The following is a 17882-nucleotide window of genomic DNA, read 5'->3' as shown; positions in this document are numbered from 1 at the left end:
GGCTGCTGTTAACACGACCAACATGACCAACACGGCGTTGCAGCTACAGGACAACATATGGTTCCGTACCATGACCACTGTGACGAGGCAGCTGACCAACGAGATCGATGTGACACATGTTGTCGGACACCTGAATGAATTGTTGCATTTGCAGAGGAGGTCCTTGTTTTCCATTTCAGGGTGGGAAACTGGACTGTTCAACCTCTCTGCCCCTGAACTGACTATTATTTTGGGTTTGTGTGTTTTTCTGTGTTTTATTGTGCCATGGGTGAAGAAACTAGTAGCTTCTGCCATTCCCACCGCACCTGGACGGTTTGCCCAGGAGATGGACCACAATGATGAGTGGGTTCCTCCTTCCATGGAGGATCCAGAGCTACTTTAATTTATATTCTGCATTAATCCTTCCTCAGGTTGATGATGTTTTTTTTTCATTTATGCTGTTTTGAACTGATTATGAGCTGTTATGTCCTGTTGACAGGTTGTGAGGGAATCAAGCATTAGCCCCGTGGTACGGTGGGTTAAAACATGGAGGGTTTTGCCAGGACATGTGGAGAATTTTGTCATTTTTTTAAATTATTATTATTATTATTATTATTATTATTTTACATGTTATCTCATTTTATCCTTGAACTGCATAGTCACACAGTGCCTTTGATTTTTTCTCTTCTCCTTTTCCCTTCATGGACTATTGTGCTGAATGTGATTTGTTTTGGTATTGTTTGAAGTAGATTAGTTTATATTCCATGATGGGCTTTTCCCCTACGGGGGTTTTTTCCTTCCTTATCTATGATAGGGTAGCTAGACAGATTGAGTCTTTTGACTCTCCCCTATTGCCTAGTGGAGGGAGAGGTTTTGGCTCTTCTGTACCCGTGACTTAGATCCTCTGTCGGGGTTTCTGTAACTCCCGCGTTGGAGAATGGGTGTGCTAGCGTTTGGCTGGTGCGCGACAGAGCATAAAGGTCACGGGATAGGCTATTGCAAAATTTCCTATTTTATGGTTTAGCATAAAAATGCTAAAAGGGGTGGAATGTAATGGAAAATTTTGGTATAACACTGTCTGTTGCCTGTTTTCATTCCTATGCCAAGGTCATGTTCCTTTGACACAGTGGCCTGGCATGGTTGCCAGGGTGATGGGTGATGTTTTGTCTTTTCCAGCTCCAGAGTATAAAATAACCTGTCTATAATCTTCTTCAGCGCACTCAGGACTGTCGGTTCATGTGACCGGTTGGACTGTGTGGCTCCGTTCAATTGAATGTTTGTCCTCTTTTCATTAAATCTTCGAAAGACAGCTGAGGTGTCCTGACATTCTTTTTGAACAACAATTTTTGCCACCACAGGGGTTTATGTTTATGTTCTGGGTCTGTGGAAAGCGCCTAGAGACAACATCTGTTGTATTAGACGCTATACAAATAAAATTGAATTGAATTGAATTAAGCTATACTAGGAAGTTAAGATGGAGTGAGACGCTTACGCTCAGCTAGGACGTCTAAATTGGAGCGGGATGCTTACGTTCAGCTAGGACATTTACAATAAACTGGGACATTCTATGGTTTCTGGTGTGCTCATGTTTCTGACTGACTGCTTTTTGTTTTACAGCATCTGAAAGTGATGAACAACCATTTCCTTTAGCAGAAGACACAACAGCATTAGATCGGTTACCACGGATACTTTAATAACATTGTTATCATCAATCAATCACCTGCCGAATTAGTAGATGACATGAAGATTTAATAATGGATGCATTACAAAGAAAAAAAGTGCAGCCCATGAAAGCAAACCACATGAATTAAAAATAATACAATAAGCAACCAAGCTTTCTAACAAATCACATCTAAAACTGGGCCCATAAAGTGGCCGTTATGCTTCTGGTTCCCAAACTCCACATTACTCTCCATTTCAAAATCAATGTCATGTCAGCCCGAACAGGAACCAATGTAGATGGCATTTTTTCTCCTTTTTGTCCAATATAAAAAGACTTTAGCAACAACACACCTCCCGCCATCATTGAACTCAGCAGACCATGTTATCTGGCAGTTGAAGAAGCTTGCAGTGGGACGGTCCGGCTCCTGCAAGAACAGACTTTTTTCTTTTTGCCACTGTCACTTCTTTATGTCCTCCAGAACTTTTTTGCAGACTCTGGGTGAACGTGGTCTCAGGTCCATCCACCGGAGTGATCCTCAGTGGGACCCGAACCCACCACAGCCGCAAACCCCGATTCCTCCAATCCATGAACGCTGCACTCTGTTTACTCGTGGCAGGGGTGAAGTCAGCATTCATCATCACGCACGCTTCTGCAGCCTTCTTCAAAACATAACCACAAACGTCCGTGGCAGCAGGTCATCTTGTGTTGGTCCGGTGTTCTGCCGAGGTGTCCTACCTCAGCAGAAAATACTACCGTACGATCCCCGTTTCTTTTATCTCAGTTTATTTTTTTTCCAAAGGCTTTTTCATGCAAATAGACGATTTAACAGCAGGAAGTCAGAATGTGTTTCCACATAGATCTATGTGTACGACGCTTGGGCGGAAGAAAAAAACCCGTCAGATCACGCTTCCACATAGACCACGCTTCCACATAGACATCAACATTTATCCATGTGGAAGCGTGATCTGACGGGGTATTTTCTTCCGCCGAAGTGTCGTACACATAGATCTATGTGGAAGCACATTCTGATTTCCTGCTGTTAAATCATCTATTTGCATGAAAAAACCTTTGGAAAAAAAAGAAACTGAGATAAAAGAAACGGGGATGGTACAGTAGTATTTTCTGCTGAGGTAGGACACCTCGGCAGAGAAGTATGTCATTTCATCCTACGGGTAGGACGATTGGCGGAGGTAGGACAACTCGGGCAGAACACGGGCACAGAGAGTCCTGTGCACTCTGTCCAAACCCAGTACAGTACAGAAGTTTGAACGCCCTTTCCCATCTGTGTGAATGAGAAGGCGCGCCCAAACCTTTGGTCTGTACTGTATATCTTTTAGCATGTCAGCCACATACTGGGAAGGTTGTTTACCATCCTCTCGTCCCTCTTTCACTCCGGAGATGCAGAGCTTGCAGCGTGATTGTGCCTCAAAGACTTCACATTGGGCCTTCAGTGTGGCTCACTCTTTCTTCATGCACGACTCATCCGACTCTGAGGCAGCAATGGTGTCTGAATGGGCACTGACTCCCACTTATAAATCATTTGCACTTCGCACCCTTGTGCTTGGGCCTCCACGATCAACTTTTGCATATTAACAGTTTTTGTTCAGGCGGGGAGTGTGGGGGTCGTCGCGGTGGAGCTCTGTCCCTGGTCTGGTGGGGACTTTGGTGGTCTCTAGAGGGGTGTTACCTCGTGGCGGCGGGTGGGGTTGGTTGGGAAGGGCCTGGGTGGCGGCCACTTGCCTTGAGCAGTTCTCCGGACCATTCCGGTGTGGGCTGGGGTGTGGCTGGCCTCTGCCTGGGTGCCTGCGCTGGGGGGGCATCGTTGCCTTGGGCTGTTGTCGTTGGGGCAGGGGGCACGTGCCCCGGCGTCTGTGGGGACTCTGGGGTGTCCGCTGTGTGGGGGCGGGGTGGAACGGGGCCGGGTTTGGGCAGCGGGTCTCACCCGGCAGGGGGGTACTCTGCGGCAGCTGGGGGACTCATTCTCAGGTTTCTACTGTATATTCTTTGTCATGTGTGAATGAAGGACTGTTTGTACCATCTCCAGCTCCACACTGGGGGCTCTGACAGAAATCCTCTTGGTTTAGCCACCACCTCTGATCCAGTTCCAGCTCCAGCCTCAGACCCCGTCCCTTGTTTCCTGCTGACCTGCCGTCTCTGCCTGCTTTCTGCCAGACCAGCGCAGCAGTCCCTTTAAGTTGGAAACTTATTTTGCCTGGCTTTTGCTCCTTTCTTTTTGGTCGTAGTACTTTGCTTGGGTTTAGTCTCGTCTTGTGCTTTTGGTGCTCATGTGGAGGATTAGATGATAAGGAATCTCTAATGAATATATTTTTTCTTAAAGTTGGAGTCCTACACAACTTTATGACCCAATTCTTGTTGTTCACCTGTTATAAACTGTTAAAAGGGAGTGTTTCTTTATTCAATTCAATTTTATTTGTATAGTGTCTAATACACCAAAGTTGTCTCTAGACGCTTTCCAGAGACCCAGAACATAAATCCCCGAGCAATTATTACAAAAACAATGGCAGGTAAAAACTCCCCTAGTGGGAGAAAAACCTTAAGCCAAACAGTGGCAAGAAAAACTCCCCTTTAGGAGGGAAGAAACCTGGACCAGGACCTGGATCATAAGGGGGGTAGAAACCTGGACCAGGACCTGGATCATAAGGGGGGGAAGAAACCTGGACCAGGACCTGGATCATAAGGGGGGTAGAAACCTGGACCAGGACCTGGATCATAAGGAGGGTAGAAACCTGGACCAGGACCATAAGGGGGGTAGAAACCCGGACCAGGACCTGGATCATAAGGAGGTAGAAACCTGGACCAGGACCTGGATCATAAGGAGGGTAGAAACCTGGACCAGGACTATAAGGGGGGTAGAAACCCGGACCAGGACCTGGATCATAAGGGGGGTAGAAACCCGGACCAGGACCTGGATCATAAGGGGGTAGAAACCTGGACCAGGACCTGGATCATAAGGGGGTAGAAACCTGGACCAGGACCTGGATCATAAGGGGGTAGAAACCTGGACCAGGACCTGGATCATAAGGGGGTAGAAACTTGGACCAGGACCTGGATCATAAGGGGGACCCTCCTGCCGAGGGCCAGAGTGGGGGGTCGGGGACGTCAGCAGCACACAACAGACTTTACACTGTCACCTAATGCTTGCTCACGAAGTTCTGATGCAATCTGTTAGTTACTTCGGGAAACATTATTTTTGTTGGCTTGTAGTCTTAAAATGCCTTTAAATCTGAGATGAATTCCATTTAATTTTCTGCTGCTATGTTAAACTTGTTTATCATGGTATAGAGAATAGTTAAATAAATATAGGTGATATTATTTCTATTATATCACTAATATTACTAGTACTGTTATTATAGATCATCCTGGCCCTTGTAAACAGGTCATCAAGGATTTTTTCTTTTATGGAACTCATTTGATGAAAGCAGCATTAATCAGTAAATATGCTTTAAAACCCCACTGTAACTTCAAGTGTAAATACCCAACTGCAGTTCAGAGGTCACGGCAACTGAGGGTCAGGTTAGGGACATTAAGCTATACTAGGAAGTTAAGATGGAGCGGGACGCTTACGTTCAGCTAGGACATTTTCAATAAACTGGGACATTCTATGGTTTCTGGTGTGCTCGTGTTTCTGACTGACTGCTTTTTGTTTTACAGCATCTGAAAGTGATGAACAACCATTTCCTTTAGCAGAAGACACAACAGCATTAGATGGGTTAGCACGGATACTTTAATAACATTGTTATCATCAATGTCTGGGGGAAGTCTTCCCGGAGGACGGCTGGGGCAGACGGTATCGGGCCATCTCCAAGTCCAGGTCAGCGAAGGTGTAAGCTGTATAGCTGTGGTGCTGCAAGTTCTTGTAGGAGCTGTTGTCAAATGGTTCCTCGGGTTCTGGAGGTTCTAAAGAACAATCAAACGAAAAAAAAGAATTAAGATGGGAAACTGCATAAGAAAAAAGCTTGTTGTTAGTGATGGAGGGAGAAGAGACGGTCCTGGACAGAAGTTAATAAGGCAAGCAATCAGAGATTAGAGTTGGAAAGAACAGTCGCAGATAAATGCTCTTCAGGAAAGAATCATCAGGTCACCAACACCCACAACAAAAACCCCCAGTGATGTCACCAACAGGTTTTGGAAGAGCTGTAAGAAACTCCATCGTGGAGTAACCGCAAACGCACCGGCCTTCCCTCCGTAACCGCAAACGCACCAGCCTTTGCGCCAGTGTCGGCCTGGCCGTTGCCTTTTTTTTTCCCTCTTGTGGTGGTTCTGGTGGCTTATCTTGGGACCCCTGCTGCTGATGACTGTCTGGAGCACTTTTTCTTTCATGCCATCACTCCATTTTTTTCAGCTGGAAAAGTTGCTGGAGATGTGACTAAGGGCCAATCCCAATGTTCACCCTACTTTCTACCACTAGCCCTCACCCACTACCACTAGCCCTAAAAATGAAGCCACAGGCGTAGGGCCCTTGTAATCTTCCCTAGGGATTGGGACACCACTTGCTACGTCACTGTGTGGTTTATGTTCGGGTATGTAAGCAACTGCGTAGTTACGTTTGCACATACGTCACACCATCTCAGGAAGCCCAGAGCTAAAAGCTGTTTTAATTTCCGCTGTAGCGCTGTTAATATGCCACTTTATTAAGTTTTAATATTTTTTCCAGGCGTAAAAGTAACCGTTAAGCTCCCCAACCTGGGCTCAGTTTATCCAAATAACGCCTGTTAAGAAATTTGCTCCGATGTTTTGGGGGATGAGAAGAGCTGCCGGGTCGGGAGCTGATTTATGGTTCTGCGTTAAATCGACGCAGAGCCTACGGCGTAGGTTACGCGGCGACACACACCATACGGCGCGCGTCGCCGCGTAAGCTACGCCGTAGGCTCTGCGTTGGTGTAACGCAGAACCATAAATCAGCCTTTATTCTGGCGAGATCTGAAAAGACTTTGCAACAACGAGCAAGCAAGTGATTATGTACATTCACTGAGTGAATATTATGAAAGTAAAATGTATATTTCTCGCGTTTTGAGCATAAAAATGCTCAAAACGCATTTTTATGCAGAAACTAACTCAAAATATTGATTTTATTCACTAAAAAATAAAAAATGTCCGCCATGTTTTTTTGTTTGATCAGTCTGTAAATGATGACGTAAAGCATTCTGGGAAATTTTCTTAGGCCCTCGGTCGCGAAGTCAGCATCTGAAATCCCTCGCTTTTAAGGGCTAGATTCATACACACTAGCCCTCGTTATGCCCACTACCCCTAGATGCAAAGAGGAATTGGGACACCACTACCCTCACGGGAACGCGCAAAATTTAGGGGTAGGGCTGAAAAGTAGGACTAGGGGGGATTGGGACTGGCCCTTTAACAATCACGCGCCTGTTTTTTTTTTTTTTCTTCTTTGTTCACCCCGAAACTCCCCCACCACTTCAGCACAGAGTGCTTCACTGACCAGAATCTGACCTGCACAGATCAGAATCACGTAAAATCAACTTTGGAAAAGCAATGAAGCAGAAAACAACTCTGTTTGAAATGATGTAATGTAATATGAATTTAACAACGCTGACTTTTATAATGTTTAAATAGGCTAATGTTTAAGTTTACGTTCTGCAACGCGTCTGCTGTCTGCAGCCACCGCTCCTGCTGACAGCAGACGGGGAGAAAACAAAGATGTCTTTGCTCTGATGATGTGTGAATGAGAAGGGCAGACATGAGAATAGTGGACAGGTTCCTTGTTGTTGTTGTTTTGGTGTAGCCTAGTTACGGCCGACAGTAACTGGTTTTGAGTACTAAAATTCCTGTTTGAGACCAACCAATTGTTATCCATCTAACGTCCAGTCGGAAGTTATATTAATTTTGTGCATTTATATTTTTCCAAAATGATTTCGCAACCCCCAGAAATCATCTTGCGACCCCAATTGGGTTCGGGACCCCAAGGTTGAGAATGGCTGCTCTAAATCATTAACCGTTTACCAAAAATCCTCCACAGGCTAATTGGATCTCCAGGTACGAGTTGGGGCTAGTCCTAGAAGACCTTGTCGTACAGTCAGCAGCACAACCAGCTGTAACCTCTTCATTAGAAGATGACAAACATGCGTCAAGATTTCTGCTTGTTAAGCTTCTGTTAGCAGCATCACTTGTTAGCATTAGCTATGCTAAGCTACCCAACATGTTGCAACCAGCTGCCAGGCTCATCTTTGGATCAAACAGGGTGGGCGTGTATCTGGTTTCCACCAGAAACCTGTTTGTGACATCACATGAGTGTATTCAGAACCAGTAGTTTTTTTTGGACCTGAATCAGTTCTACATTAGGAATCGGTTCTGAACCTTGGAACTTGGAATCAGTTTGTTGGAGGCGGCCCACAGACAGATGGTAATATCAGTTTGAGAATGAAAGAATTGGAGCTCAGACAATGATCAGAGTTTTCAGACAGGTGAGTCCACCTCATGCAGCTGAAAACTTCTAGAAGGAGGTCAGAGGGACGGAGGAGACAAAGCTGCGTCTGACGTCAGGCGTGGTTAACCGTTCACAAAGAAGTGACAATCTGGAAAACCACCAACAAAAAGCAAGGAGGGTAGTGAGAGGTTGGTGTGGTATGTACCCTCAGATGGTCCAGAAGTGACTTCTACCATCTCCTTTTCTGTAGATTCGGACAAAACTTGGGCGGGGTCCAGCAGCTCCTCTGAAGGACTGGAAAATTCTGTCACAGTTTCGATCACAAGACTCTCCAACTCTACAGGACCAGTAGCGTTGGTTAGGGGGCTCTCGGACTCTGGAAGACCAGCAGTGCCGGTAGGGGGGCTCTCGGACTCTGGAAGACCAGCAGTGTCGGTAGGGGGGCTCTCGGACTCAACAGGACCAGCAGTGTCGGTAGGGGGGCTCTCGGACTCTGGAAGACCAGCAGTGCCGGTAGGGGGGCTCTCGGACTCTGGAAGACCAGCAGTGTCGGTAGGGGGGCTCTCGGACTCAACAGGACCAGCAGTGTCGGTAGGGGGGCTCTCGGACTCTGGAAGACCAGCAGTGTCGGTAGGGGGGCTCTCGGACTCAACAGGACCAGCAGTGTCGGTAGGGGGGCTCTCGGACTCTACAGGACCAGCAGTGTCGGTAGGGGGGCTCTCGGACTCTGGAAGACCAGCAGTGTCGGTAGGGGGGCTCTCGGACTCTGGCAGACCAGCAGTGTCGGTAGGGGTGCTCTTGGACTCTGGAAGACCAGCAGTGTCGGTAGGGGGGCTCTCGGACTCAGACTCAGTCAGGTTTTTCTCTTGATAGACAGCTGGCATCTCAACTAAACCTGGAGTTTCAGTAGTGGCAGTGTCGACAGCTACACAACCTTCTGCTGCTTCCTGAGCAACTTTCCCAGCGGGAACGTGTGGGTCTAGAAGCTCTGCTGGATCCTGGGTGGCAGTGCTGGCCTCAGGGCCCAGGGCATCTGACTGATCAGAACTGACGGTGGGTCTCTTCACTGTTGCTCTCAATGCCTCACACTCCGCATCAGCAGCGTCTTTTGTCCTTCCTGTGACGGCAAACTCCTGAATATCTGGCTTCTCTAGCAGGGATGTTCCTTTTCCAGACTGCAACTCAGACTTATTATCTTCAGCGTCAGAGTCGGAGTCGGAGTCGGAGTCAGACTCACTGTCTGAGGAGGAGGAGGAGGTAGAAGATGATTCTGCAGCAACAGACATCCCAGAGTCGGAGGAAAAGACAGCAACATCATTGGCAGCTGCAGTAGCATGCTCTGGAGCCAGGGCAGGTGCAGAAACATGTGGAGGAGCAGGTGTAGGGGTAGATGTTGAATCCAGGGCAGCTGCAGAAACATCTGGAGGAGAAGGTGTAGGGGTAGATGTTGAAGCCAGGGCAGCTGCAGAAACATCTGGAGGAGCAGGTGTAGATGTTGAAGCCAGGGCAGCTGCAGAAACATCTGGAGGAGCAGGTGTAGGGGTAGATGTTGAAGCCAGGGTGGGTGCAGAAACATCTGGAGGAGCAGGTGTAGGGGTAGATGTTGAAGCAACTGCAGGTGCAGCTGAAGATGGGAAGAAGCCTGGTTCTGACAGTCGAACTGGAAAGACAACTTGGGTTTTGTAGGCAAGCAGGGCTGCTCTGTCAGCTGGAGCCTCAACTGCTGAAGAACATGCTGAATGAAACACAACAGGTCAACAGTAATAAGACATGCAGGCGAATAACCAAAATCCGCCATGGCCATCACCATCATCCCCATCCGAGCGAATAACAGGACCTTAGATAAGGGGTTAGTGTCCATACTGGTTCTACTGGACCTCAGATAAGGGATTAGTGTCCATACTGGTTCTACTGGACCTCAGTGCTGCTTTTGACACTGTAGATCAGCATTTTACTGCACAGGTTAGAACATGTTGTTGGGATTAAAGCGACAGCTCTACGTTGGTTTAAATCATATCTATCTGACAGGTTCCAGTTTGTTCATGTACATGAGGTTTCTTTAGAACAGTCAAGGGTCTGTTATGGTGTTCCGCAGGGTTCAGTGCTAGGGCCAATCTTGTTCAGTTTATACATGCAGCCATTGGGAAGTATAATCCAGAATCACGGCATACACTTTCATTGCTATGCTGATGATACGCAGCTCCATTTGTCTATGAAGCCGGATGAAACAGAACCTTTAGTTAAACTTCAGGCATGTCTGGCCCACAGGATGTCCACTAACTTTTTACTTCTAAATTCTGATAAAACAGAGGTTATTATTTCTAGACCCAACATTTTAGGAAGGGATTAGGTGGTGTTGCGATGGCTTCCAGTGCTACTGTGAGAAGCTTTGGAGTTATTTTGATCAGGATTTATGGTTTACACAGAATATTAACTCATTGACTGCCAGCCATTTTCAGAGCAGAGAGCTCCATACTGCCAGAGGTTTTGGGCATTTTGGCTGATTTCAAAGACCCACAGAATATTGAGTTTTAGGAGTACATAAACATTGAAACTACGTTAAGAAACTTTAGACTCTCGTGAACATCAGGGGAAAAAAAGTTTGTGTTTATCATTTTCTGTTCTTTAGATATCAGCAGTAGAACTTGGGTGGTTTCAGCGAAAACAAGGTTTGGACCAAAAAAAAGAAAGAAAAAAAAGAAGCTGCCGGTATTTCTCTCTGTCGTCTCGCCATTTCTCTTCTGCACGTCTTCCTTCTTCCTCTTCCTCTTCCTCTTCCTCTTCTAGCCCTCCCCCCGCCCCGCCCGCCAGCCCGCCCCTTATGATCCAGGTCCTGGTCCAGGTTTCTACCCCCTTATGATCCAGGTCCTGGTCCAGGTTTCTACCCCCTTATGATCCAGGTCCTGGTCCAGATTTCTATCCCCTTATGATCCAGGTCCTGGTCCAGGTTTCTCCTTATGATCCAGGTCCTGGTCCAGGTTTCTACCCCCTTATTATCCAGGTCCTGGTCCAGGTTTCTACCCCCCTTATGATCCAGGTCCTGGTCCAGGTTTCTACCCCCCTTATGATCCAGGTCCTGGTCCAGGTTTCTACCCCCTTATGATCCAGGTCCTGGTCCAGATTTCTATCCCCTTATGATCCAGGTCCTGGTCCAGGTTTCTCCTTATGATCCAGGTCCTGGTCCAGGTTTCTACCCCCTTATTATCCAGGTCCTGGTCCAGGTTTCTACCCCCCTTATGATCCAGGTCCTGGTCCAGGTTTCTTCCCCCTTATGATCCAGGTCCTGGTCCAGGTTTCTACCCCCTTATGATCCAGGTCCTGGTCCAGGTTTCTCCCCCCCCCTTATGATCCAGGTCCTGGTCCAGGTTTCTACCCCCTTATGATCCAGGTCCTGGTCCAGGTCCCCCCTTATGATCCAGGTCCTGGTCCAGGTTTCTACCCCCTTATGATCCAGGTCCTGGTCCAGGTTTCTACCCCCTTATGATCCAGGTCCTGGTCCAGGTTTCTACCCCCTTATGATCCAGGTCCTGGTCCAGGTTTCTCCTTATGGTCCAGGTCCTGGTCCAGGTTTCTCCTTATGGTCCAGGTCCTGGTCCAGGTTTCTACCCCCTTATGATCCAGGTCCTGGTCCAGGTTTCTACCCCCCTTATGATCCTGGTCCTGGTCCAGGTTTCTACCCCCCTTATGATCCAGGTCCTGGTCCAGGTTTCTACCCCCTTATGATCCAGGTCCTGGTCCAGGTTTCTACCCCCTTATGATCCAGGTCCTGGTCCTGGTCCCCCCTTATGATCCAGGTCCTGGTCCAGGTTTCTACCCCCCTTATGATCCAGGTCCTGGTCCAGGTTTCTACCCCCCCTTATGATCCAGGTCCTGGTCCAGGTTTCTACCCCCTTATGATCCAGGTCCTGGTCCAGGTTTCTCCTTATGATCCAGGTCCTGGTCCAGGTTTCTCCTTATGATCCAGGTCCTGGTCCAGGTTTCTACCCCCTTATGATCCAGGTCCTGGTCCAGGTTTCTACCTCCTTATGATCCAGGTCCTGGTCCAGGTTTCTACCCCCTTATGATCCAGGTCCTGGTCCAGGTTTCTACCCCCCTTATGATCCAGGTCCTGGTCCAGGTTTCTACCCCCCCTTATGATCCAGGTCCTGGTCCAGGTTTCTACCCCCTTATGATCCAGGTCCTGGTCCAGGTTTCTACCCCCTTATGATCCAGGTCCTGGTCCAGGTTTCTACCTCCTTATGATCCAGGTCCTGGTCCAGGTTTCTACCCCCTTATGATCCAGGTCCTGGTCCAGGTTTCTACCCCCTTATGATCCAGGTCCTGGTCCAGGTTTCTACCCCCCTTATGATCCAGGTCCTGGTCCAGGTTTCTACCCCCTTATGATCCAGGTCCTGGTCCAGGATTCTACCCCCCTTATGATCCAGGTCCTGGTCCAGGTCCCCCCTTATGATCCAGGTCCTTGTCCAGGTTTCGTCCCCCCTTATGATCCAGGTCCTGGTCCAGGTTTCTCCCCCCTTATGATCCAGGTCCTGGTCCAGGTCCCCCCTTATGATCCAGGTCCTGGTCCAGGTTTCTTCCCTCCTAAAGGGGAGTTTTTCTTGCCACTGTTTGGCTTAAGGTTTTTCTCCCACTAGGGGAGTTTTTACCTGCCATTGTTTATGTAATAATGTTATGTTATTATGTTCTGGGTCTATGGAAATATCCTAGAGACAACTTCAGTTGTAATAGATGCTATATAAATAAAATTGAATAAAAAAAAAAAAGAAAAGAGGAAAACATATTTTTGAGAGAAAACCTGAGGGATCATTGCTTTAGTCAGGGTTTCTGCAGGTACCAGCAAATCTAATTTAATGCTTTTTAATGCCATTTCAAACATTTTTAATTCCCATGACTAACTGCAAATATTATACGTGTAGGTATACTTACCTATATACACATACAAAATATCCATATCCAGCTCTGAGTTAAATTGCAAGCATTTCATTTGACAATGATAATGAGATATTTGAGAATCTAAATAATTTACATAAACTGTCACCCTATAATGAATTTGAAATGGCTCATGGTTCATTGGCTTTCAGTTCCAACTCGTCAACATGTTTCAGTTCAAGGCATTTGTCCTTGTATCTCCAGAGTATTAGATTGTATCACCTGAGCCATGAGTGTGCCTGATTTGTTTTCGGCCTTCTCATCTGAATCAAGACAATAGACGTTATGCACCGGCCGTAAACACTGGTTCCGTATGCTTATCACACCAATATACTTTTGTGCGAAATTAATGTTTATATACTAAGAATAAATCGGTAATAATAATAATAATAATAATAATAATAATAATAATAATAATGAATTTAACTTGTAATGCACTTTACATCAATGAATCTCAAAGTGCTACACTTGGACCAATATTCATTCATACACATTCTCACCAGTGGTGGTAGCTACGTTTGTGGCCACGGCTACTACGGTTGTGGCCACGGCTGCTACGGTTGTGGCCACGGCTGCTGCGTTTGTGGCCACGGCTGCTACGTTTGTGGCCACGGCTGCTACGTTTGTGGCCACGGCTGCTACGTTTGTAGCCACGGCTGCTACGATTGTAGCCACAGCGGCCCTGCAGACTGACGGAAGTGTGGCTGCCATATTGCGGGTTACGTTCCAAAAAGAACCCGTGATAAGTGAAATTTGCGAAGTAGCAACCTTTTTTTTTTACAATTATTATACAAGGCTTCAAATTGCAGAGATCAGCACCGCCCCACCGCGACCCGAGTAATTGGGTTTGAAAGGGAGAAAATGAAAAAGGATTATGACAAAAAATACAGTATGTAAAGTAGGACAGATTGTGACTGGTGCGTATTTCACTGCTCTTCTGAGCCGCTGCATCCTGACTCGCTCTGTAGCGTCTTTTTCTCCTAAAGCCGCGGTGCAGGTGTGTTTTTTCTACAGAAGAAAATAGTTATGGGTTGGTTTTGTCGCTCTTTTTTCTTCTGGACAAAAAGATTCTTATAAGCCGACATGCCACCATGGATTAGAACTGTAATGAACGATTCATCAAAGGCTCCAGTTCTTGAGCTGCTGCTTGGCCGTTCTCAGCATTGTTGCTAAGCGACCAACGTTATTGACACAGGAAGTGAAGAAGCAGGGAGACTATTGGTGCGTTCGAAATGCCATACTAAACAGTACATACTAAGAAGTATACTTAAGTTCGGCACACTTTTGAGTAAATATCAGGAGTGGGCATTAATTCGAACGCACTATTAAGAGCGCACACGTCACTTCCTGCCATTGGGAGGAAGTGACGTGTCACAGCAGCAGTAGCAGCTGTTACCATGGTAACAGCAGCGATACCGCTCTTTCCCGTTTATTCTGGCCCAAACAAGATGACATTATATAATATTATAATATACAAATATTATAATATTAATATTATATAATAATATTATTATACTTATGACATATACGTATCACTTAGCAACCAAACACCGCTGCATTGCATTGTGGGAAGTTTCTGCTTGGCTAGTGTCCATCAATCCACACTAATACATTTCTCCAGAATGAGTATGGATAGTACATACTATTGAGTATGGATAGTACATACTATTGAGTATGGATAGTACATACTATTGAGTACGTTCTAATGTTTCGGACGCACTAAAAAATCTCACATACTCATTTTGCATACTCATTGTCATTAGGGTGGAAGTATGGGATTTCGGACGCAGCCTATTTCGCCAATCAGATTGCAGAACACGATGCACAATGCAAATCCGTGAAGCAGCAGAAAAGTGAACCGCGTTATAGCGAGGGATTACTATATTATTTTTTCATCAAAAGTATTTTTATTTTTTTAATGCCTCTGGTAATTGAATTTAATGCTTTTTAATGCCATTTAAGGCCTTAATTTGAACAAAATGTATTTGATGACTTAATGCTTTTTAATGACCCGCGGAAACCCTGTTTATTTGTCATCTTACTTGTACATTCATAGTCAACTATCTTGATCGGATCATTATGTTCTCGCAGAAGTCAGAAAATTCTAGGCTGTACTGATGTCTGGCTTTTAATTCAATGTCCAGTCAAACGTCAGCGGTTTGCATCATCGTAGTGACACACGGTCAAAAGACCAGGAGGTTCTACCAGAATACAGGACGGCCTTACTCTGGACTGGAGCTTGAGTCTTCTTCGTTGGGTTTTGTGGATCTTTAGCTTGACTGCAGAAGTGCAAAGTTGGGCGACCCATCAGGACCCCCCAGCTGTCCACCTGGAGACACTGAAGAAGACATTTGGTGTTAAGACAGAGCTGGACCTGAGAAGTTTCATTATATTATTGTTTGCTACTTGTACTCACCGCTATGTTGATAGACAATGAATCAACTGTGTTACCTAATGTGAGCAGCAGAGGGAACTACCTAGGTATATGGCTGTGCAGTGCATGTTGGGAGACCAGAGATTTGCTAGATGATGTTACATACATTCAAATTTGAGCACAAGCTCATTATTATTGATTAAAACCAAGTCTCATCTTTTAAAGAGGACCTATTATGAAAAACAGGTTTTTTCTTGCTTTAACATATATAAAGTGGTCTCCCCTCAGCCTGCCAACTCAGAGAAGGAGGAAAGCAACCAGATTCTGCAGTTTCTGTACAGCCACCCGGATGATCGTCCAGTGTGATGTGGATCTACGAGCCAATAAGATTCTGCTCCCTTTCGTTACGTAACCAAAATGCGATTTACATCGGTTGGCCTCCGATGTGTGAAACCACGCCCACAACTCCGCCGGCCAGAGCTTCCGCCATTTTTACGTAGCGGTGTATCGCGTCATTCAGCAGCCAATCAGCACAGAGCCTCATTATCATAGCCCCGCCCACTCAGAATCCTGCATAGATAATGAGGTTAGAGACTGGGATGATAAAGACATGGCTTAGAGGCTGAATTTCTAATTTATTTAGCAAAAACAATCAAAAGCTTGATTTTAAGTCATTCAAGGCCTGTTTAAAATAGGTATTAGATGCCATAATAGGTCTCCTTTAAGACTCAAACAACCAAGTGTGTACATGCGTCATTGACGCACTCTATCCAAGTTAACATTTTCCTGTTATTGATTACGTCGACGTGTCGTTGCAGCTTGTTTTATCTTGTAACCTCCAACTTCACCAAATGTGCTTGAATCTAAATGTCTCTGCTACAAATGATTTGTGGTCATGTTGTGAAATTCCCGATAAGCAGAGACCCTCCGCCAGGAGGTTCCTGTTGGCTAACCTGAGTACTACTACAGGGTCGTTTTTAACCTGGAAGGGTTCCTGAAGGCCACCTTTACATGGCCGTTCCCGGTAATGGACGCGCGCAAACGGCATGGCCCCGAAAAATCTACCTGGAACTCCCGCTAGTGGAAACGCGCCTTGAGTCTTAAAAGACATCCAGGGAACATCAGACATGTCAGGGGGACATTCAGGGAACATCAGACATGTCAGGGGGACATTCAGGGAACATCAGACATGTCAGGGGGACATTCAGGGAACATCAGACATGTCAGGGGGACATTCAGGGAACATCAGACATGTCAGGGGGACATTCAGGGAACATCAGACATGTCAGGGGGACATCCAGGGAACATCAGACATGTCAGGGGGACATCCAGGGAACATCAGACATGTCGGGGAACCACACGGGGAACCACACGGGGAACCACACAGGGAACCACACAGGGAACCACACAGGGAACCACACAGGGAACCACACAGGGAACCACACAGGGAACCACACGGGAGCATTGGGGATGTCAGGAGGACTTTAGATTTGGACAGTTTCCTACTAAATGTCAATTCAACGATACAATATAGCCACAACAAGAACCAGAACTTCAACCACATCCTATACCAAATTCATTTTCTGGTTATTTTCTGTTGTATTGATCCACTGCTGTCCCTAGGTGGAGTTAATGTGGTGTTAATGTGTATTGTTGATGGTTTTATGTTGTATTGTGTGGCCATGGTGGCAATGCAGTTTCCCCTTTGGGGATTATTAAAGTTGAATAACTAAGTATCCTTCCAGAATCATCTGGAGACCAGCTGGTTACTGCTGGTGAATGCTGCTCCCTGACGTAACAACATCCATCCATTATCTATACCCGCTTTATCCTTTACAGGGTCACGGGGCAAGCACGGGGAGAACACGCAAACTCCACACAGAAAGACCCTGCCGGCCTGGGAGTCGAACCGGGGACCTTCTTGCTGTGAGGAAACAGCGCTAACCACCAAGCCGTGCTGCCCCCAACAACAATGTAACAACATTTTAAATGAAAACGTTTTTATACATTAACGCGCTCCAGATATGAAAAGATGGTATACATTTAAAGAGTAAATGCCCACACAAAGGTGAAGACAATTTAATAAAAAGCGGATGACGTAAAAAGTTAAATATTATTTCTTACCTTCAGAGGACGCAGCAGGCGGGCCGACATCTTGGTTCGTTTGTAAAGCTCCGGTGGGAAACTCGGAAGCAGAACAAACGTTCCGCAGGAACATAAATACAACAACCAGTCAGTCTATGAGACCAGTATAAAATATAAATATCGTTGTGTGTATAAAAAACATAACTCTCTGGTTTGTTAAACGTATAGCTGAGAAATAAAGAGATAAATAAAACATTTGAGGAGGGTGTCTTCCAGCTTCCTTTGGGTAATCTACCAACACACACAAACAGAGAAAGAATCCAAATTAATTAATCCGACTCTGTTTTTCTGTTTGTCTTTCTCTTTTGAATGTCATGAGCTGTTTGGCAACTAATTTTCCCCAGAGGGAACAATAAATGTTTTCAATTCATTTCAATTCAATCTTTATT

The 17882-nt window shown here is 46.1% G+C and overlaps 1 protein-coding gene across 2 annotated transcripts; it reads right to left on the bottom strand.

Annotated features, from left to right (window-relative positions):
• Positions 1-6596: 6596 nt before the first annotated feature.
• Positions 6597-17546, bottom strand: LOC133445667 (polycystin-1-like protein 3). 2 transcript variants are annotated; one of them, XM_061723001.1, is made up of 4 exons: positions 17473-17546; positions 15201-15312; positions 9634-9780; positions 6597-9531 (listed from the first exon to the last, which is right to left on the bottom strand). In XM_061723001.1, exons 1-4 carry the CDS (start codon positions 17500-17502, stop codon positions 8168-8170), a joined length of 1653 nt encoding a protein of 550 aa, XP_061578985.1. In that variant the 5' UTR covers positions 17503-17546; the 3' UTR covers positions 6597-8167. The 2 variants fall into 2 exon arrangements, with proteins under 2 accessions (XP_061578985.1, XP_061578984.1); XM_061723000.1 differs by having other exon boundaries at positions 6598-9780.
• Positions 17547-17882: the final 336 nt, after the last annotated feature.

This window comes from Cololabis saira, chromosome 6 (genome assembly GCF_033807715.1).
Source record: "Cololabis saira isolate AMF1-May2022 chromosome 6, fColSai1.1, whole genome shotgun sequence".
NCBI classification, from domain to species: domain Eukaryota; kingdom Metazoa; phylum Chordata; class Actinopteri; order Beloniformes; family Belonidae; genus Cololabis; species Cololabis saira.
Note: the sequence above shows the minus strand (reverse complement) of the source record. Positions and strands in the feature narration are given on the sequence as shown.

Bases quoted from the DNA above. Each gene is read 5' to 3' on its own strand.
- LOC133445667 (XM_061723000.1), bottom strand. From the start codon at position 17,502: ATGTCGGCCCGCCTGCTGCGTCCTCTGAAG. The intron at 15,313-17,472 runs GTAAGAAATAAT...TGTCTTCTTCAG, and splicing joins GCCTGCTGCGTCCTCTGAAG to TGTCTCCAGGTGGACAGCTG. The intron at 9,781-15,200 runs GTAAGGCCGTCC...TGTTTCATTCAG, and splicing joins GACTCAAGCTCCAGTCCAGA to CATGTTCTTCAGCAGTTGAG.